The 21,959-nt window shown below is 55.2% G+C and overlaps 1 protein-coding gene across 1 annotated transcript; it reads left to right on the top strand.

Moving 5' to 3' along the window:
• Positions 1 to 316: 316 nt before the first annotated feature.
• RAB15 (RAB15, member RAS oncogene family) lies at positions 317 to 20,781 on the top strand. Its single transcript, XM_028505411.2, has 7 exons — positions 317 to 580; positions 14,441 to 14,501; positions 15,314 to 15,395; positions 15,894 to 15,971; positions 16,603 to 16,692; positions 17,868 to 17,933; positions 18,115 to 20,781. Exons 1-7 carry the CDS (start codon positions 457 to 459, stop codon positions 18,271 to 18,273), a joined length of 660 nt encoding a protein of 219 aa, XP_028361212.1. The 5' UTR covers positions 317 to 456; the 3' UTR covers positions 18,274 to 20,781.
• The last annotated feature ends 1,178 nt before the right edge of the window (positions 20,782 to 21,959 follow it).

The following is a 21,959-nucleotide window of genomic DNA, read 5'->3' as shown; positions in this document are numbered from 1 at the left end:
CCAACTCACCCATTCAGAATGTCCGCAGAAAAACCAAAAATGTTTTCCCTGGGGTTTGGTTTCCGACAAAAGGGGGTTGGAAGGGGGCCGAGAAGGAGTTCAGAGGGAGTTGGGCCCCTCCCGGGTCGCGCACCCCGCGGGAGGGGAGCGCGCAGCCGCCTCGCCAGCGCCGTGGGGTCGCGGCTCTCCAGCGCGCGCACTCCGCCCCCTCTCCGGGCGGCGGCGGCGGCGCAGGGGAAGGGGCGGGCGGGGGCGGCCGCGGCTCTCTCCTCCCCCTGCGCTCCCGCCGCACCGCGCTTCCCGGCACTTCTGGAGCTGGGAGGCCGGCGCGGGGGCCGGCCCGCCTTCCTCCTAGCCGCCTGCGGTGTTCCCCGGCAGGCGCGCGCCGCGATGGCAGCGGCTGAGCGGGGCTGAGCCCGCCGCCCGCCACAGCCGTGGACTCCTCCGGCCCCAGCCATGGCGAAGCAGTACGATGTGCTGTTCCGGCTGCTGCTGATCGGGGACTCCGGGGTGGGCAAGACCTGTTTGCTGTGCCGCTTCACCGACAACGAGTTCCATTCCTCGCACATCTCCACCATCGGTAAGGGGCGGTGGCCGAGGGGCGCCCCCCACCCCGCCACCACCTGCCCCGTGGCCCCTTCCCCACCCAGCCCGGGAGGAATTGCTAGCCTCATCCGCTGAAGGTGGGGAGGCGAGAAGCTAGGACGAACGCATGAATCCTTGGGTGAGGGGGCCGCCGGTTGGGGACCTGAGCCTCGGTTCTTGGAGGTGAGGGGTCTCTGCGGCTGTCTGTGACTGGAGATGGGTTCTCCGGGCTCGCGCTGGGGAAGCCTTCCCACCGAAGCCGAGACAACCGGGGCGGGTGTAGGCCTGGGTACCCTGAGCTGGGGCAGCCAGGATCTTAACCACTGAAATGACACCCCCACACCCGCAGGTAGGGTGGAGGGGATTAAAGCTTTTGCGTGAGGAGTTCAGAGTGTGGAGCCAAGTCACTGAGTCACTGGGTACCCCCAGTTCAGGGGTGACCCAATGTGGAGCCTGGAGTGGGAAGAAGGGAGGAAGGGAGGGAGGGGCCAAAGAGATTGAGTTTCCAGGGCACAGCTGTGAAGGTAAGCCACAAGGTGGGACACCTGGAGAAGGGCGTAAATAAGGTGAGGTGCCCACGTTCTGCGAAACCGACACTTACTAGCCAGTTCTGGGAAAGCAGCTGACTGAAGCACCCGTTTTGAAAGAGGCTGAGGAACATCAGGACCACTTGTCCAGACAGGGGGTCCGAAGGCAGGCAGGACCCACCTTAGAGAATACATCTCCTTGATCCGGCCACGTGGAGCCTGTGCTTAGAGGGACAGGCCTCGTGGCATCCCAGACAGGACTCTGATGGGATCACTAGTTCTGGCAGGGGATGGAGGCCTTCCCTCTGAGGGGCGCCTCTTCTGGGAGGTCTAAGTTGAGGGAATTCCACCCACATCTAACAGGTCCCCTGACTGGTGTCCAGAGGAGCCTCAGCACTGCCCAGGTCGCCCTCCGCCAGCCAGGGCCCTAGCACTCCATTACTCTTGAAGCTTCTGCCCTGCCTCCCAACACACGCTTCTTGCCAAGAGGGAAGAGAGAGCAGGTGGCGCCAGGAGGAACAGGGCCTCGCAGTTAAGAGGCAGTCTTTGTTGTCAGACAGACCTCACTTCGGGGCAACATGACCTTGAGGATCACTTAAGCTTCTGACCTTCAGTTTCTCCTCTGTAGAATGGGAATAATAATAGTACCTACCTATCGAGGCGTTGTGAGGAATCAATGAGCTAATGTTTATAAAAGCACTTAGCACAAACTGAAACATGTGGTGAAACAGAATAATGCCGGTGTCATTACCATTTTCACTGACCTCCTAGGGGCTTATAAGCTGTAAGGTAGACTCCTGGAAGGTCCAGGAGTTGGATGAGAGACACCTCAGAGGGATGGGTGGGACACAGAGGCCAGGAGAGGAAGCCTTTGGGGAAGGCTCCGAGGGAAGAGGAGGCATTAGGGAAGGGCCTGTGCGTGAGCAAGGGAGTGGCTGAGAAGCCAGATGGGATATGAGGACAGGTGTGGGTTCGGTGTGGGGGCAAAAGGCAGCAGGTTAACACTCAAGGAAACTTTCCGAGATTATTTGGGGGGATGGGCTGGTGCCGGGAGCTGCAGAGCTATTGCAATGGGGGCGGTGGGCAGCCTGGGGGCCCCTGGCTTTTACCTGAAGAGCAGGAGTTTGCACCCTGGTATCCTGACCACATGCAAGCCCTAGGAGTGACCGGAGTTCTTCCTTGGAGAGCTTTACTCCTCCTCTACCTCTCTTCAGAAGCTCTTGGGCTCCTGCTCAGTGTTGTGGGGGAGTTAGTCTCCCCTAGGAGACGTGTCCCCCTTCCCCACAGACAAGTGAGGGAACCGCCGTTTCTGCCATACCGAGATGGCCCTTCTGAGGCTTGTTCTTTCCGTAGGCCCCTGACCCCCATACTGCTCATCACCAGCCGTTCTCCTTAATATACCTTCTGCCTTGTCTTCCCCCATCCTAGACATTTTTCCAGCTAGACAGGTAAACGTGATGCTTTCCGTCCAGGTCACAGGGACTTCCTCAGGTTCCCTCTGGGGCCGACCACTCTGTGGGCAGAGGAGAATCCGTGAACGGGCGGACATGTCTGTACAGCATCCCAGCCCCTCGGTTCCCACAAGGCCCTTGGTATATGGACCTAAAACCCGGAGACCATTCTCCTAGTTTTTTCTCAGCTTCTGATGGCTGCGTCCCCTGCCCCCCAGGCTGCAGAGGACTGTTTAGGAGTTTGGATTCTGTGGAAGAGAAAGAACCCTGTCTTTCTTCACATCAACCTTTTAAAGTCTGTTTCTTAAATGCATTCTCGTTGAAAGCTTATTCTACCTCATCTTGGGCGTATTTTTCAGCATTGACTAAGACTTGGGGAAAGGGCGGGATGATCAGAAAAAGCTGTTCCCTTTTCTGGATGTAGAAAGTTTTCCATAGAGAAGGAAGGGGCAGCCAGGAGGCAAATTAAGGAGCCAGGGGAATGGGCACTACCAAGTCATAGTCCTTCATTTATCTGGTCGAAATGGTGCGCGTGTCCTGTGGGGAGGCTCGGTGCTGAGACCTGGAGATTCCAAGATGAATAATGCACGTCACCTCTCTCAAGCTGCTCCTCGTCTAAAGGCACGTTTTTTTATCTTGCTGGCACTGATCTAGGCACCTTCCTTGGAGCTGCTTTTGTGCATGGAGAAAATGGGCCAACTCACCAAGCAGTGCCAAGACAGAGTTCAGATTCTTGGACCATGCTGGTATCACCTAGGCTGCCACTTCTGTGATTTACTACTTATGCCCCTTCCTGTAGGAGCCTGTGACATTCGGGAAACTGGTCTGCAGGGGAGCAGTGAGGGGACCTCCCAGAGAGGCGCTGACCACCCCTCTTTTTTCGAGTCAGCAGGTGGCCTGGTGGCCCTGCAGTTGGCCTTGTGCCACTGGTCCCATGATGTGGGGCAGAGGCGGGCAGCCAGCGCCCTAATGTGTTCTGCTGTTTCCCAACAAGACTGTCTCACCTGTTAAATCAATTGAACACTCACGGCAAAGCACCGTGCGAGGCATTTAGAGACGAATTGCTTTGCACCTTCGCCTGCTCACAGAGGCCTGTCATCTAGTTGGGGAGGCAAGACAGACAGAGCCTTGGCCACAAGATAACGTACCTGTGAGCACTTAGTGAAGGCTCGTCCAGGGTGGGGATCCATGGTGATCACGATTGCTACTGTCTATGAAGGTCTCCCGGTCGTTGTCAGCGTCTAAACCATGAGGTAAGACGGTCCGTGAGGCAGCCAGAGTGCCATTGCTACAACCAAGTGCTGGAGGAGGCCGGAGAAGCAGGGGGGCGACTCCAGGAGGAGGGGAAGCCGAAGCAGGGCCTCGCCGCATGTGGGCTGCATTTCAGCTCCTGTTGGGGGAGGAGCAGATGGTGTCGCAGCAGCAGAGACAACAGAGGTGGGAATTCAGTGGGTGTTCATGGGACTCTGGGCAGTCTGGTCGGAACAGAAGGAGTTTTAGGGGAAGAGGGAGAACATTCCTTTGTTTATCTCTCTGCTCCCAAACTTGAAGGTGAGACCAAATCTTATTCTTCTGTGTTTTCATAGTCCTAGTGCACGGCCAGGAACAATCTCCATAAATGTTGAATGAATGAATGAATGAATGAATGAGTGAAGGCATTGAGGGCCTGGCTGAGGGGGGTGGAACTTGAGCCTTCACAATAGTGTAGGAAGTTCCTGAGCAACTTCTGATGTGGTGAAAACGGCACTCAGGGTGGCGGCCAGGAGAGGGGACCAGACTTGCCGCAGCAGACCAGTCAGGGGCTATGGTAGTATCCAGGCACAGAGGAACCTCTCAGCCCCTTCTGCCCCCTCCCGGGGCACCAACTGCAAACTCCACACCGGCACCTGTTCTCAGTTCCCACTGAGCAACCTGGCGACTTCTGAATGGGCCTCAGGTGATGTGTGCTGCCTGCCTAGGCAGGGAGACCCAGGAGGGGGTGGGAGGGGCTGAGAGGTCCTATCTTATGTAGACATCTGTGTGCTGGGACTTTGGGCTTCCATTCTGCAGTGGCAGCTGGGGGACCGCCCATGAGTTGACTTTCTCCTGCCCATCCTCGGTCTTCCCTGAGTACACCTGCCCCTGGTCTCTGCACCTTCTGCTTTGAAGGCCACGTTCAGCTGCGGCCCGCTGTGTTCTGTGACTTTCCAGTCCAGCTGGTTGAACCACTGGGGCTTCAGGGCTGCTTTCTCAGGAAGTTCTGTTTGAACTGGAGTCTGGGCGCCTGGGGCAAGGACATGTGGGCAACTGAAGGGGAGGAAGAGGGCGGGGGCTGGCCACAGAGGAGAGATCTGAAGGTCCTGGAATCAGGCCAATGCCTGGGTGCTAGGGTCTGTGGGCCTCAGACTGAGGTGCTGTGTGCCTGTGCTGTGTGGCACCGTGGGAGGTCTGGGCCGGTCCCTGCCCCAGCGCCTGGGTGGCCTGAGACAGGTCTCCTCCCAGCAGTTCCCACGGCCCCCAAGAAAGGAAGGGAAGGTGAGGCGCCATGAGTAGAATGAAAGGAGCACACAAGGAAATGCGAACAGTAAGGAATTTGGGCCCCTTAGGGACCCGTGCTGTTAATTCATGAATGCTCTCTCTAAGTTCATGGGGGAAATTAGGAGAATGCATTTCTAGCCATTAGCTACTGCACTATAGGCAGTAAATATATACCAGCACCAAACTTCTCTGAGGGTGCTGCGGTGCAACCAGTGAAGGTAACCACACACAGGCGAAGGGTGTGCCACACCTTGTATGTAAATCAAGTCCATTCACCAAATTTCGAACGGATGTTTACTAATAGTTTTGTGACAGAATGTGAAGTGGGTAAATTAGATACCATTAGCATATTATTACTTAATGTATTTATCATTGGATCTTTTACATGCTTTAGTCTGGTTAACATATTTAAATTTGCTTTCTTTTCCTCTATCTGAAGGCTCTGTTTGTACTGTTTTATGACACTGTTGTAAAGTTCAACTATATCAATAAAAAACAAGTTAAAAAAAAGAAAGAAAAGAGCACAGATGAGCTGCATGAGATTCCCGTGGCCTTGCTTGCTCTGCCACCCTCAGACATTGATTTAGCGTCTCTGTGCCTGGGTTTTGCATCTGTAAATTGAAGATAATAGCAGAACCTTTCTTAAGGGTTGTTGTAAAGATTACAGAGGCAAAAAAAATGATAGCTGCTCTTATTATATGTTTATTATTATTTTTTTCCCTAGCTTATAAAAAGTTGCAGAGATGAATAGACGCATGCATTCGGTCACCGGTCACCGTTTACTGAACGCCGGTCTGTGCCGGGGGCTGCGTGAGGAGCCGGGGACAGAGCAGTGAACGGCACACACGGAATCAGGGCACCGTCATCTCACTTCCCAGGGAGCACGGGAGTAGCTCTGGCTTTCATTTCCACACCTGTGCCAGTTTCCCCCTTGCGCTGGCAGCCCTGGGGCTGAGAAGGAAGAGCTGGTGACCAGGTGTGAAGGAATAGGGAGAGAGGTGACCCCAGAGGGGTTGGGGGTGGGTCTGGCCCAAGGCGCTGGTCTCTGCCAGGTGTCACTCTCCCTCAGGCCACTGTTCTGCCCACTCCCTTCCCCGAGGTTGTGATCCCTGATAATGGCTCGGAAACCCTCAGAGGATTTCATTTCTGCTGCTCTGTGCACCTGTGCCACCTTCACAGCTCTGCAGATTCGCCCACGGCTCTGAGCACCCTGATTCCTGCTCCTTCCTCCTCCCCCCATCCTCCTCCCACTCCCCAGACAGCTTGGTGATGAGCTTTATAACATGAAAGTCGATATTTGGCCATTACCCTTCTACCCCGATTGCCAGCTCTTCTCAGAGTGCCTTCTTCTGTAATCTAATATTTGTGCCTGTTTCCCTGTGAAACTGCCAATTTTCTGCGGAGGCCTCTGACCTCTCCTTGGCTCTTCTGCCTGGGCAGCGTGCTTTGTCAAGGGGGCCACAGAACTTCCTGGACGTGTAAGTCCTCCCGAGGACAAGGAAGCAGCTAATCATCAGCCCTATTTTATAACCGGGGAAAATGGGGCCCCGAGATGAGTGATGACTCACGCGTTGAGTGCAGGTTGTCCAAACTTGAATCTCCTCCGCCACTCCAGTGTCTCCACTCTGGCTTTGTGCATGCCCTGGCTCGTCCTGGAAGGCCCTTCCACCGGGTGCCAGGCAGAACCTCCCGTGAGCCAAAGTGAAGAGGACGGGTGCCTCCCCGGCCCCATGTGAGTGAGGGCTCTGGGATGGAGGGGCAGCTGTGCCTCCGCTGCCGGCCTTGAACCGTCCCTCTGGGGGTGGTTGGGTGTGATTGAGGAGTCCGGCTGGGGGGCCTTTGAGGATGAGCCCTGAGTGTTGCCCTCGTATTACTACTTTGACAACATTTTTACTGAGAACTCAGTGACCAGGGCTCTGTGATCTACAGAGGGGCCAGGCCGTTGGCATTCTTCGTTGCTCTTCCTGATTAAAGTTTTCTGTCCACTCTTCTTTTCCCCTGGCAGGCACTGGTTTCATTTATTCACTCCCTGGCTCACTCATTCATTTTTTCCTTTCATTTATTCAATCTGTTGAATAATATGTAATGAGTATCTACCTTCTACCAGGTGACGAGAATATGAAGTGAATAGGATGCTAGTTTGCCCTCTGGGAGCTTCCAATGCAGTTGGGGAGTCAGGCTTCCAAACAGACAACCAGAATTTTGTGCAAAAGCAATGTCAAAATGCTTTGGAATCACAGAGGAGTGACAGACTCCTCCTGGGGAGGCTGGTGAAAGCTTCTCAGAGGAAGTGACATTTGAGTGGGGCCTTGGAGACTGAGGAGGCCTCCCCCGGGGAGAAGCAGTGGGGAGGAGGCGCTGTCTTCCGCCCAGCCGGGCCAGCTGGTGGCGGCCAGGTCCTGAGCAGACCAGCTTCAGTTCCACTCCTCTCGAGGCTCTTGGTGAGGGTGAATGCATCTGGAGGCCCTGTCCCCTCCAAAATGTCTGCTCCTGAGGCTCCTGGCTTCAGTACCTTCCTCCCTAAACTTTGTGCTGCCTGTCAGCGTGGCCCTGCCTGGGGAGAGGGGAAGGAGCAAGGGGTCAGCGCTGTTGACCGCCCAGCAGCAGGCTGATGCAGGTGAGGCCTAGGGCGGGGTCTGCCAGAGCGGAGGGGGACAGGGTGAGCTGGAGCGCACGGTACACGGCACGGAGGCCCCACGGAGGTCCGTGCATGCAGTAGTGGACATGGCGAGGGTAAGGGAACCACAGTTTCCTGAGCACCTCCTTAAAAAAAAGATTTTATTTGTTTATTTTTAGAGGAGGTGAAGGGAGGGAGAAAGAGAGGAAGAGAAACATCAATCAGTTGCCTCTTACACCTGCCCCCACTGGGGATGAACCCGCAACTAGGCACATGCCCTGACCTGGAAACGAACCAGCGACCTTTTGCTTTTTGGGATGACACCCAACCAACTGAGCCACACCAGTCAGGGCCCTGAGCACCTACATTGTGTGCCCACTATGTACACAAAAATAGTGTGCTTTATACACATGAGCATGCAGTGTAGAGGTATAAAGTGGGGGGTGCGAAGCCCTCAATCTGGCCTTGCTAGTGTTTGAGAAGTCTCTTGGTGCCTTCTTCAGGCCAGAGCCTGCAAACAAGTGTACGTGTGTGTGCACATGCATGCACATGTACACGTGTGCGGGTGGGTGCCCACGGGATCCGAGGAAAGGGAGGGGCCTTGCTGTGCTTTTTCTCTTTATAACAAAGGAAGGAATAATGTTGCTGCCTCTTGGTTTTCTCTTCTGAGAAACTGTAAGTTCGAGTGAAATGCATTCCTGTCTGAGGGATGTTTGCTGCTTTCCCTGCCTGGGCCCCTGATCCTTCAGATCTTCTCCCTGCTGGTGCCTTCCTGTCGTTCAGGTCTTAGCTCAAATGTCACCTGCTTTAAAAGGTCTTCTTTGACCAGCTGATCTGAAGCCGCTTGCACACATCTCTCCACTGCCTTCCCCATCATTCTGCTTTTGCCTCCTAACACAGCACTCTCTGAAATTACTTACTATTTATGTATGATCTGCTTCCCCACTCGAATAGAAGCTCTCTGAAGACAAGGGTCTTTCTGTGTTGTTCACTGCTGTGTCTGCTAAGCTTAGTTCCACTCAGTCACATAGTAGGCACTCAATAACTGTTTGTTTGAATGAATGAATGAATGAAGAATAAATTGAATGAATGGATGGATGCGTTTTCCTAGAGGACTTTTGCTCTTCCCTGAGAGAAGTCACAAACCCTATTGGTTTCTTGGGTCTCTTAAGACAGTGAGAGACTCACTGTGCTACATATGTTTGGGACTTAGAGGAAAGGGCGAAAGTCCTGGAAAGGTGAACTGTTTCCAGTAGCTTGTAGCTCTTCTGCTCAGAGACACGCCGGAGAAGCTCAGATGTAGGGGGGAGCAGGAACATGCTCCCTCAATCCCTGTGTGAGTGGGTCCTCTTTGCTGTGTGGAGAGACGAGGGGTTGGTATCTTAGGCTAAGGTCAGTCTTGCCGGTTGCTCGGGGTCACTACTGGTGTCAGATGATGCCCATTAGCTCAGCCAGGCTGCGGGAGAGATCTTCCAGGGCCACCTCACAACTGGGGGCTCTGGAGTGGGGAGTTCCTGGGGCTCAGGGACTGGGGATGTGCATTCCTTCCAGCCTCATGGGAGTCTGGGCGTGACTGGGAAGCCCTCCTACATGATAAGAGCCCCTGGATTCCTGGGTTTTTAAAGACCAACCCTTGAAGATTTTATACGAAGGGGGTAGCCTCTGGAGTTGTCCTGGACCCCATATTCACCACTGTCCTGTGTCGAGGTCATGTGTGTGCATCTTGAAAAAAAAAAGAGGGATAGAGTGTATTCTGAACCCTCCAGTCTTTCTTATGGATGGGCATCCTAATCAGATTGTTGGCCCTGGTGCCCCGGAGGTTAAAACATGGTCTTGGCATTGGAAGGTCAGGGTTCTGCCAGCCAAAGACCAGGGTCTTCTCTTCGTTTCTGCTTCCCATCACTGCCAGTGCAAGGTGGTGCGAAGGCTGACTAAGCCCTTGTGCAGAGAGCCTGGATGAAGCCGGCCTGAGGGGCCGTCAGTCTGCACCTGGGCAGGAGGAAGAAGTCAGTCGGTGTGTAGTCAGTCCCACAGACAGTGAGGCTGAAGGTCCCGGGCAGAAGGGAGGAAGAGGATGCAGCAGGTGGCAGGTCCAGGGTAAAGACGCTGTCCCCTAACCCCTCACCTAGTACAAGGGGCATTTGTGTGCCAGAAGCCCTTGTCTTGAATCTTCTCCTGAGCTTTGTCTCTTCGCTCTCCCTCCCTCGCTCCCCTCGGTATTCCTCCTCTCACTTGTCCCTCAGTTAGGGGAAATGGCGTTATGGGTCTCCACGTGCCGCTGGTCTTCTCTCTGGCTGAGAGGGGGTGGCTTTGAACGGGGATCACTCTGATGCCTTGTCTGGGGTGGCAAAGTCAGGCCGCCACCTCCCCGCAGGGCCCGCCTATCCCCAGACTTGTCCTGGGGTTGCTAGGGTGACCTCTTTGGAGGTGACTTCCTGCCACAGCCCGCGTGAATCCCACATGTCCAGCACATGCTGGTTTCTCGTGGGGGAGAGGCCCCGGGCCTTCCGGGTGTGGTAACCGGAGCCGGCGTGGCTCCAGGGATTGGGTGTCTGCCTTGGGTTTCAGGTGTATTAGGTTGTTCCTGTCATGGCATCTCGTTGCTCCTGAAAAGGCTCAGGTCACGCTGCTGGTCCTTCGGGCTGTGGCCGATCATGGCGATAATTTGGCACCCAGAAGAGCCCTGTTTCCACTTGAAGCATGTGGCACTTGGCAGACAGGCAGGTTGGCACCTGACATTAACCCACGAGGTGCTGGCCCACCCACAGGCACAGCCTGGCTTTGCTGGAATTTAGGTCGTAGCCGGACTCCTGGGGACCATCTGGGCTCCCTGGTGGGTGGCATTTCCTCTTTTTGTTAAAACGCTCCAGCTTAGTGCTAGCTCTCTGCCTCCCCTCCCCACTGTGAGCCCACCTACCCCCCCCCCAGCTCTCTCATTCCCCAAGCTGGGCCTCTGGTCCCCCTCGTCTCATCTTCCCCAGGGGAGCTGACATTTAATAAAGCTCTGTGTGTCGGGCCCTGTGCGATGCACAGTCCTCACAAAAACTCCCTGACGTAGGGACTGCCACCCCCGTTTGATAGGCAAGGAAACGGAATTAAAGAGAGGCTGCACGGCTTCCCCAAGACCACACAGGTAATCCGTGGTAGAGGCAGGGCTGGAGCCACACCCTGACCTCACGGCTGTGTTCTGGATGACCACACCACCCTGTTCTCCGAGCCGCACTTCCTCCCTGCTTTCCGGGGGGGCTTTCTCCGGAGACAGACAGCGAGGGTAAGGAGTGCGCTTTCCCTGGATGTGCCTGTTCCCTTCTTTCCACAGTCTTCATGGCCCCTCCACTGCTGGACCTTGGGGGCAGTCAGCTCGGCCCTTAACGTGGCATCTCAGGCCTCATCTACCACCTACCGGATCAGAGTCCACATCTTGACCCAATCCCCATGTATCTACTTGCACCTTAAAGTTTGAGATGTGCTCCCTTGGAGGAGCCAGGATGAGAGCACGCTGCAGGTGGAGGTGGATGAAGAATCTCTCTCATTGCCAGGGTTCTGAAGATGCAACGGCCAGGGGTGGAACTGTTTGGATGAGCTCCCAGCAGGGGCTGATGAGGACAGCTGAGGGGGAGACTTGGGAAGAGAAGAGGACCCTTCCCTTCCCAGAGAAGGTGGGAAACACAGGGAAATTCTGAGGAAGTGAGGTGGGCCTCAGAGAAAAGGCTTCAACAGGCAGCCTTCATCTGGCCCGTCAGACAGGGGCAAGGAATTGTCCTGAATGCCTCCAGCTGTGGGGAGGGGCGCACTGGGGCTGAAGCCTTCAGTGGGAGGACAGTAGCTGCGAGGGATGCGAGGGGCGAAGACACTTCGAATGAACAGGTTGCTGAGCAGCTGCGAGGGCCAGCCGAGGTGACAAAGCACGTGTCTGCAGGCGACTAAACAAGGCCAGTGTTGTGACTTCATCCTGCCGTGCTCGGCAATGGGAGAAACCAGCAGACACGCAGGGGCACAGAGGGGGCCACCGGTGGGCACAGGGCCCAGGGGGCCAGGGCTTGACTGCCAGGGTGGACCCAGTGGAACAGACCAAGTGTGTGGGAGTAGAGTAACGGTAATAGATTCTACTAGAAGATCCTTGGGCCGTTAATCTTCAAATGTAAAAAAAAAGATGGGGAGTGGGTGGAAGAGGAAAATCCGGCAGAAGGCATAGACTTTCTCTGTTTCTTCCTTAGTGCCTATGAAGAGACAAAATTGGAGGATTTGACTTCTCAGAGATGTTAAAACAAATTTTATTGGGTGGTCGGGAGGGCCTACGTTACAAGATGGTGGGGGTGCTATGAGCCCCCCAGAGTTCTTCGGCCTCGATCCCCGGCCACACAGCTAAGAGGTGGAGGAGGAGGGAGAAGGAATCCCAGCCCAGCTTGCACCAGCAGGGTCCTTGCGTTTCTGTCGTCTGCCCTGCCCCTGGTAGCAGCCTGCCTTCAGTCTTCGGGAGGTCCCCCTGGCGTTGGGGTCTCCTCCCCCAGCTCAGCCCTTCTCAAGGTCCTACAGAGAAACGGCAAACCAAGTGCAGTTAAGGCCTCCGTGCCTAGTTAACATACAAGTCCCCATCATTCCCTCCAGAAACAGTGAGGGGGTGGCGTGGGCCGTGGCCTCCAACAGGCCTCTGCTGTGGCTGTGCCGACCTTAGGGTGGTGATGTCATTCCCTGGGCCTGGGATTCTTTCCCACTAAGCTCCAAAAGGACCATATGTCATTTTGCCACTCTCTACAGCTAGCACTGTGCAGGGCACAAAGTAAGTTCCCACAGAAGTTTGTGAAATAAAGGACGTAAAACCTTCTATCTCCACCCCTAGCCCCTTTGTGATCGCTTTGCACAAACAAGGCACCGTTCTTGACCAGGCTTGCTGAGCTAGTGTGAGGACGAGCTAGGTTTATTCCAAAATGAACCAGATTGCTGGTCCTCCTGGGCGGAAGGCACTGTTCCATGAAAAACACAAGAATTTTTTGCATTCCCTTTGATGCCAGGTATTGAGGAGAGGCAAATTCTTGACAATGGTTTGCCTGGCGGGGCGGGCGGGGCGTGAGCATGCAGCTGCCCCCGCCAAGGCCAGCTGCCCCCTCCTTGTTTCACCCTCCTCTCCTCACCTCTCAGTGCACTTGGAAGAGTGGCTGCCAGGCATTGTCCGCTTGGAAAAGTACAGCTCCATAGATACGAATCAGCGTGGGCAGCGAGAATGATTCACGTCTGACCAATTCGATTTCGTTTAGGTTGTCCGTTCCGAACCTTTTTCTCCTTCTAATTAAATGATGATTGGCCTCGACGGTGGGAGAAAGGGCCTAAACTTAATCCGTCTGAATCTGTGGACAGCTGGGGATAGGATAGATAAGGGGAGAAGCGTTATTGTTATCAAAGGACCGATGCTGAGTGGAATGGATGCCACGGGGGTACTCTAGCCCCTCTGGGGTCTTCAGGGCTGCGCTGCGCAGCCTGGGAACAGTCCCGGACTCTGCCCTTCCCACGTTCTCCACCCCCAAAACTGGTTAACGAGGCCCATTCCTGACTTGTCTCTGGGGAGGGCACGGAGACTTAAGCTTAATTAACCTACTAGAGACAGCTCCTGAATCACCGGGCACGGTGCCTGGGCACAGTCAGAGCGGAGGAGAGGTGCGGTGATAAAACCTCTCGGCTCATCACTCAGGTTCCAGCGCGTGTGCTGCTGGGGGTGCTGACTTGTCTCGCTGCAGATTTCCCCAAATACATGTTCTGTCCTCGGCTGGTTTGCCAAATCCCTTATGAGTCCCATGAGCTGTGGCAGCTTAGCTCCTCAAGCCTGAGAACCCCATTTGTCTTCCTCTCCCTCCCCCAATGACACGCTGGGCCACTGCCTCTTCCTCTGGTCACTGGCAGTCACTCGAGAGCTCGCACTGGGACTGAGACAATGCTGGAGCACAACGAGAGCTGCAGTCGATTGAATAGCCTCCAGGTGCCAGGCACCATACACCACACGGTCTTCTCAGCAGCGCTCTGAAACGATTGGTAATATCCCTATTCTGCTGATGAGAAATGCAGGCTCAGGGAAGTGAAGTGCCCACTTCTTTGACTTATGAGTTAAGTGGCTAGAGTCAGAACTCAAGCTCAGGCCTGAGTTCAAAGCCCAGGCTCCTGGCAAACAGCAGTGCCTCCCACAGTAAACCAGGTAGTCAACTGCAGATCCACCAGCCTTCTCCCTGGTGCCCCTTTGCTGGGTGCCGAGGGCGTCGTACACCCCGTGGAGTGGAAACAGCCCTCCTCGCTCTAGGGTCCATGTGCCTCCCCCACGTGCCCCATAGCACTGTCACCCCTCCTGATTGGTAATAAGGCAGGGAGAGAGAAACCCAGGCCCAGGAGGGAAGAACGCAGTAATTCCTTCCGGAAGTGTAACTAGGGAGACATCAGACGTTGAACGGAGTGAGACACGTGTGGGTAAGCGAGGCAGCGATGGAGTGGATTCCCTCGTATTCACTGATACTCACTTCCTGTGCCTCCAGGCCCTTTACTGCTGGCGACTTTCAGCTCAGAGGGGAAGGGAAGCCCCATTCAAAGCCCCAGACAATTCCTTGGGGTCAGTTTCTGGTTCAAGAAGGCCCTTGCCTCATGCCATCTTTCTGCCAGTGTGAACCAGAGGAGAGTCCTTCAAGCGTGAGTGCCCTGGCCCGTCTTGGTCGGTTCTTGGGGGTTCTCAGTCCCTGACTCTCCCACTCTCTTCCTCTCCCCAGGGGTCGACTTTAAGATGAAGACCATAGAGGTAGACGGCATCAAAGTGCGGATACAGATTTGGTGAGTTGGGTGGGAGGGGAGGCCCTTGGGCTGTCCCCTGCCTGTCACTGCCGTGAGTCAAATCCTGGGCTTCACCTGGGACAACTGGCTACCTGATCGATGGAGAGAGACACAAGTCTCAGGGCCCATCTCCTGCGCCCATGAGCCTTACTCTCCCAGCTTGTTCTCAAGACACTTTGCAGGGTTAACCACAAGTCACCAAAAAATAGGAATTAGAAGAATTGGCAAATTAACCACTGTGGGTTTGTCTTAGAATAAGGCTTGGTCCCTGGGCTGTGCCGCCTTCTGGTAGGATTGGAAGGAGGAGGGCTCTGCACCCCATCATTCCATTTCGGGTGGGAGGCTGGTGCGAGTTCCTCCGGGCAGTACGGTGCAGTTCCCACAAGGAGCCACAGGGGGCTGCTGTGGCTCTCTGGCCTGCGCTCCTGGAGGCACTCACTGCCTTTGCCGACCAGGGGAGCTGTCTCCCAGTCTCAGATTGGTATGGGCATTGCCTTCAGAGTCCCTTAAGGATCTGGAGGTGTAGCCTTCCAACCAGTCTGGCCACACTGGCCACATTCTAGAGAGTTGTCAAGGCCCAGTCATGGTTGTGGCTTCTGGTGCAGACGTATTTTGACGAGGCGCCACGAGCCCTGTCAGCACTGGGTGGCCAGGCGTCTCCCCTGCAGAATCAGGTATGTTCAGATCCCCTTAGAGACCAAAGCCCCACCGATTTTTCACCCTACGGCTCCCCAGTTTAACTGCATGCACACCGGGTCTCCCAGCTCCTGTTCCTCTCCCTCACCTGCTTCTGTGGTCCCTGCCCTTCTGAGGGACTGGCTTTCCACTGCAGGGACACAGCGGGGGCAGGAGAGATATCAGACCATCACCAAGCAGTACTATCGACGAGCCCAGGTGAGCCACTGTTTTCAGGGTTCAGAGGTGGGATGCTCCCACCCACGTTCCTGGCTCTGGTGTCTGAGAGGTCTGTGCCACTCGCCCCCAAGACAGGGCCCTAGGATTGCCTGCTGGGGAGGGGAGCCTTGGGGCAGTCTTTGAGTTGTTTGTCAGCCATTCATTCATTGGTTGTTCCTTGAGCATTCAGTCCACCGGGTCCCCTACCCTCACCCCCAACCCTGGGCCAAAGACCCAGGCCAAAGTATGTGGTGGGAAGTTCTGTGGGGGGCCTATGAAGCAATAGCGTTGGGGGTCTGAGACAGAACAAGATATTTTTGTGTGCTGAGGGGTCCTCGTTATGCTAAGCAGAGAGCTTGGAGAGGGGGATGCAGCATTTAAGGTTCCACACCCGCTTCTGGCCCCTTGACTGTGCACTCTCCCTTTGTGTACCTACCTCCCCCATCTCTCTCTCCTGCGCGCGCACTCTCTCTCTCTCTCTCTCTCTCTCTCTCTCAGGGAATATTTTTAGTCTACGACATCAGCAGCGAGCGCTCTTACCAGCACATCATGAAGTGGGTCAGTGATGTGGATGAGGTAGGAGATGCTGCCTCCCTGTCAGGGCCCGGGAGAGGGGGGGCTCTCAGAGGGGAAGGCAGAGGGAGGGCCAGGTGGGAAAGGCCGAAGCTCCCGGGGTTGGTGAGTAAATGCTACCGGGAAACCTCGCTTCCACAGCCCGGGGGAGTACCTCCGGGTGAGCATGACATGGGGAGGAAGCTGAGCCGCCCTGCCCTCCGCGCTCTGTGTGCTGCCAGACTTGATTCTTCCCAGAAGTGAGTTAGGTCAGAGCCTGCCCTGTGAACAGTCTTTCCTGAAATCTCAGGACTCTGCCATGAAAGCCGTGGAGCCTTGGGCAAGCCATTTGAACTCTCTGGCATCCACAGTTCCTTATCTGTAGAATGAGGGATTGGACTCAAGCCCAATGCCCTTTCCAGCTCAGATACTAGTCGTCCAGTCCAAGGAAGCACCGGAATTAGCCAGAGTGTTTCCTTCCCTAAGCTGTCCCCATGGACACCCCTGTGGGACCTCTAGGGTCAGCCATGGTTCTTGGGGGAGCCTGGCACCTGCACCCAGTCAGCCCACCCTGTCTCTAGGGCTCTTAGATTTGGTGCTATTGAGGAGGGAGAGGCAGCACTCACTGGTGGTTCTGCCTGTCCTTTGTCCCTAGTATGCACCAGAAGGTGTCCAGAAGATCCTCATAGGGAATAAGGCCGACGAAGAGCAGAAACGGCAGGTGGGAAGAGAGCAAGGGCAGCAGGTAAGTGGGAGTGAGCTGGACGAATCCATCCCTGGGGATTTCTGCTACCTTCCAGTCCTGAGACTTGGGACCCAGGATTCTCTCTGCACCATCAGGCACCCTTACACCTCCTGTCGTAGCCTAAGGCACTGGGTGAGTTGCATCCTTGAGAGTTGGCTTTATCTCCTTCAGGACAGTGATTTGGGGTCCGTCCTGATACAAAGACCTCTAGGGAAGCAACTCTCCCGGTTCTAAGTCCCCCAGGGCACAATCACCTCTGCTTACAAGCTTATCCCGGTATTCGTGGTGAGGAAGGGCTTCAAGTTGCCGACTCTCTGACAGCGTGCAGGTGCAGCTGCAATCTCACAGTCGTCCACCCCCTCCACGCCCACTCCCCGTCCTCCTCACACTTGCAAGAGGTAGGGAGGTCAGGGAAGGAGTGAAGGGCACAGAGTCAGATGCCTTGGGGGCCGAGAGGGTACAAGGAGGGTGCTGAGGGGTTGTCAAGCATTCAGGGAGACCACCCTCCCAGAGAACGGAAGGAGAGATGGGTACCACCAGAACAAGAGTCACCCATCCACTCCCAGGGCTTCAAGAGATTTTTCCTACCTCTTCAGTCAATAGCATTCCTTTAGCACTGAAGATAAAACTGATGGTTTCTTTTACTATTAAAAAATACTACCTAGTCATTGAAGGACTTGAAGGTAGAAGCAGACCCTACTGCAGTAATAGTGTTTGTTGAGCGCTCTATGCACTAAGCAAGCGCTTGGAGGTGTGTGGCCCCATTTAATCATTTCATAGCCTTGGTTAACAGACACTGTCATCCCCCTTAACAGATAACAAAGCTGGGGCTTAGAGAGAATAAATATCTTGTCCAACGTCATACAGCCGCTGAGTGGCAGCACTGATATTCAAGTCAGGCCTCTTTGACTCCCAAGCCTAGGCTTTTCTTTAACTTGCCATATTGCCACAACATTTTGGTATCTGTGACTCTGATATATGATGTGTGTGTGTGCATGTGCTCGCTAGCCTGTGTCTTAGAAGGAGCTCCTAGCCTCAGCCAAGAAGTTACCTACTCTGAGAAGTTGTCACAACACAGCCTGGGCTGTGAGGGCAATGGCAGAAGTAGGTGCCTGGTACTATGGGCACCTCCCTTCCCTTACTGATTCCCTTTCAGGAATGTTCTTCTCTTGCAGCTGGCTAAGGAGTACGGCATGGACTTCTACGAAACAAGTGCCTGCACCAACCTCAACATTAAAGAGGTGAGGACTCTGAAGCCCAGCTGCCCTCTGTCTCAGGCTACATCCGGAGTGGGGAAGCCAGAGGGAGAGGTGGCAGCTGGGACCCAAGATGAGATGAGACCTTGCCCCTTGGGCATTACAGGGTTGCAAGAGGGAAAGGAGGAGAGACCGGACTAACCTGTGCCCCCTGGTCTTCCCCCAGTCTTTCACACGTCTGACGGAGCTGGTGCTGCAGGCCCATAGGAAGGAGCTAGACGGTCTCCGGACACGTGCCAGCAATGAGTTGGTGCTGGCAGAGCTTGAGGAGGATGAGAGCAAACCTGAGGGCCCAGTGAACTCTTCCAAATCCTGCTGGTGCTGAGGGTCCCACGTGGAGCGCCCACAAGTCCCCTCTCCCCTCAGGAGGCCTAAGGGCAGACAGGGAGTCTGGGCTTTGCCCTGCTTCTCCTCTCATTCGGGTGACCCCATGGAATATCAGTAGCTGCTGCTCCCCCCGCCCCACCTGGCCCTGAGAGCGACTCTGGAGAGACCAGGCTGTCGTCTGGGAGCAGCCTCTGCCCCAGCCCTGCCCCTGGAGTGGCATCTTCAGTCCCGTTCCCTGGCTGCAGGCCTGCTCCGCTCGGAGCCCCAGGTGCGCCTGAGCATCCGCAGCGCCCAGCTCCCCAGGCAACAGCCCGTCCGGAGTCAAGGCCACTTTAAGGCTCCTTCTCAGTGCATCTTGTCTCCTGTCTGCTTTTTCTCTCCTCTTCCCTCTTCTCTGTGTCCCCTCTTCTCTTTGTCCCCTCAAGCCCTTTTCCCTGTGCGGCCTGCTTTGTGGCTGCTGGCGCAGCATCTTCCTTTCCTTTCCTCCTGACCCCGTCCGAGGGAATGGACTCAGGCTCACGGGGATGTCCCATCTCTGCTCCTGGGAGACCCTCACCCTGCTTTGTGAGTGGGCCAAAGGCGATGGGTGCCTCTTCCCATCCTCTACTCCCCGCGCCCGCCCGTTCTTGTGCCATGGGTCTGCCCACCTGTGACCTGGGAAAGTGGAACACCAAGGTAGGAAGGAAACACCAACGCGGTCCTTCACTTGGGGCCGCGCTACCTCTCCCTGCCGCCCCCTTCCACTCCAGCTTTGGCCTTGCTTGCCCACCTGCCCACCTGCCTCTCGGGGAGCTGAGCTTGGAGGCAGGTGCTTCAGAGAAGAAAAAAAAAAGATGAGGGGTGGCAGGGGTAAAAAATCACCTCCATTCTCTACCTCCCATGCAGTGTGTACACAGTTTCTCCCACCTGGGCTCTTGAATTTAAAGACGTGAACCAAAGCCTGAGGGCACTGCAGGGGCAAGGAGAGCCCCGAGGGAGTGGCTGACAAGCCAGCTCAGAAAGAGAAGCATTGGGAAACGAAGGACTAGTTCCTATATATCGAGTTAATAGCAGGGGAGAGTGAGCCAGGGACAGCAGTTCGCAAACCAAAGGAAACATGGGCTCCCTGGGCCCCACCTTCCGGTTCTTGTCTAAGAAGAGCATTTCCCCACAACTCCCTGGCTGGTGAGAGGTGGGGCTTCACAGAACCCAGCCTTCAGCCCAAAGCTTTCCTGAGACCCAGAGTTCATGGCAGAAGAGCAGGGACTTGGTGGGAGAAAGGGAAGCAGGCCCTGCTCAGTTCTGTTCTCGTTGGCCCGCTAGACAGAGTGCTCATCTTGCCCCTCTAGTTCCTGAGGGGGAGCTTTGAGGGGCTGCCAGCCGCCCCCCTCCCGTGGGCACTGTGGCCACCCACGGTGCAGGGAACAGGACTCCTCCAGAGCTCTTTGTTCAGGAAGAAGTTCTTTAACCCTGCAGAGCCCAGGGAAGAAACGAGTGAGTTACCCGCCCTAGGAGGGCACCTCCCCCACCTTCCTCAGGAGGACCATTCTCAAGCTACACACTAGCCGTGTTGCATGGCTGGGGCTGGAGCTAAAAAAACCACTGGGCATTGTGCATTCACCAACTACGGACCAAAATTCAGGGCACACCCATGTGAAGGATTAAGAGCCCCACTTCCTTACTCCAAAAAAGTGGGGGGATGACATCATCAAACCTTTCCTCCAGACTCTCATCAAACCAGAAGGTGGTGGCTGAGGACGTGGGACTGGGCGACAGGTTGCACAGTGGAAGGAAAAGGAGGCAGGAATAGTTATAAGTCCGATGAGAAAGGTAGAGAGCTGACTCCAGGATGAAGTCAGGAGTGCGGCTAGGGATGCTTCCTTGAGGACTCCTCGGGTGTCAGGACAGAATCAGCATCGCCCTGGGGGTGGGGAGGGCGGCAGTGCCAGCCCTCAGCCCAGACTGCAGGGAGGGGAAGTCTACTTGCTTTGGCTTCACCCTGTGCGTAGGGTCGCAGCTGTCCCTGAAGGTCAGGCAGAGCACTGCTGCCGTTCTCCTAACCCCCTCAGCACAGAGGAACTCCATCTTAACTGTGTGCTGGGGGTTCTGGAAGGGAAACCAAGGGGGTCGAGAGTCTGTGGCCTGAGTGGCCCCATTCTAGGACCACAGCTGGGGAAGGTGTGGGAGCGGGGAGAGGGTCGGGCTGTTAGGGTGCAGTTACACTCAGCGGGTACCAGAGTCGGCCTCTCCCCCCTAACGTCTGCAGTCCAGGAGGTGGCCTGGGGTCTGGCATTAGGCCCGGACTGTGGAGCAGGTGCTCCTGCCTGTTTACTCCTCACCACCTCTGCACCTGCTGTCCTGAGACTCAGCCCAGCCCCCGGGCCCTCCGCCTGCTCCTGAGCCCCCACCATCTCCCTGTGACGGGTGAACTTTGTGTACTGTGTCTCGGGTCCAGTATATGAATTGTGAGCAGGGTTCATTATTTTAAACACAGATGTTTACAAAATAAAGACTATTCCAAACCACAGGTATGGGTGCCTGTATGCATGCGTCCCTGGGAGTGGGTCTCACTCAGACCCTGGCAGTGAAGGGGCAACAATGGCCGTGGGAGTGGCAAACGCCTGCCCTTTTCTGTCTTTTCTAGCGCCACCTGCAGGGAAGCCCCGAGCAAAGCCTCCCTTGCTCCGTGATGGGCCTGCACTGCAGAAATAAGACTGAGCAAAATCATTGAGGTGATGAATATCTGTGTCTCAGGGAGTCTCTAAAGCTAAGAAGGTTCTCACCTGTCAGATGGAGCCAGAACAGGCCTTCTTGAAGGCATGAGGGGGGATTCGGTCATCTTTCAGAAGTTCATCTTAGCCCTGGGATTAAGTGCTCTGGGGGAGCAAGGCAGAGTAGAGTCTCGCAGGTGTGTGTGTTGGGAGTGAAGGGGGCAGTGGTACCTATTGAATGCTATACCTTGGGATACAGAGTTGATGGGAGAGGCAGAGAATGTTTGAGGGTAAGGATCAATTGAAGAAGGAAGGTGTAAAACAAGGCAGGGTAATAGTCTAAGATCTTAACTTGCACCTTCCAGCTTACAGAGTGCTTGCAATGATTTGTTTCCTCCATCCCACCAGTTATACCTGTGTGAGATAAGGAGGGTGATTGTCCTGGTTCAACAGATAAGGAAACAGGTGCCTAAGGGCCCCAAGGAACTGTGGCAGAGTCCGGACTAGAGATAGCCGAATTGGAGGGGAAAGCTTTGCCACCTCTATGCAGAAAAGTCTCTATAAGCAATTCTCATTTGCCACCAGAGTTGCAAACCACTGCCCTAAGCGTTCTGCCTGCTAAGCCCCTGCAGTTTCCAGAATCACTGCTGTCCTTGTACAAAGCCATGGGAATCAAACACTTAGTGCATATTACAAGGCTACAAGCTTCTGGAAAGCGGGCTGTTTTGAGGTAAGGTTGGAGAAAGAAGAATTTTAGGAAAGCTTCATCAATTTTATTCAGTTGTGAAAGGTAGTAATCTGGTGGCTCAAAGGGCCTTGTGGTGTTCCTGGAGAAAGTGAACGGCAGGTACCTAAGGGAGAGGGAACTTCCATGGCCTTCCTGGAGGGGCCATGGAAGGGCAGCCAGTAAGTGGTGTCTGGAAGTCCAAAGAGTACTGGGAAAACGCTAGGCATGCACGTAAGTCTGGAAAGTTCATGTTAAAGTTTAGCCCAC

The sequence above is a fragment of the Phyllostomus discolor genome, chromosome 1 (assembly GCF_004126475.2).
Source record: "Phyllostomus discolor isolate MPI-MPIP mPhyDis1 chromosome 1, mPhyDis1.pri.v3, whole genome shotgun sequence".
Classification (NCBI taxonomy): Eukaryota; Metazoa; Chordata; class Mammalia; order Chiroptera; family Phyllostomidae; genus Phyllostomus; species Phyllostomus discolor.
This window is presented reverse-complemented; position numbering and strand designations above follow the sequence as displayed.

Excerpts from the sequence above, each read along its gene's own strand:
- RAB15 (XM_028505411.2), top strand. The coding sequence starts at position 457 with ATGGCGAAGCAGTACGATGTGCTGTTCCGGCTGCTGCTGATCGGGGAC. Across the intron at positions 581-14,440 it reads CTCGCACATCTCCACCATCG|GGGTCGACTTTAAGATGAAG; the intron begins GTAAGGGGCGGT and ends TCCTCTCCCCAG. Across the intron at positions 17,934-18,114 it reads CCAACCTCAACATTAAAGAG|TCTTTCACACGTCTGACGGA; the intron begins GTGAGGACTCTG and ends GTCTTCCCCCAG.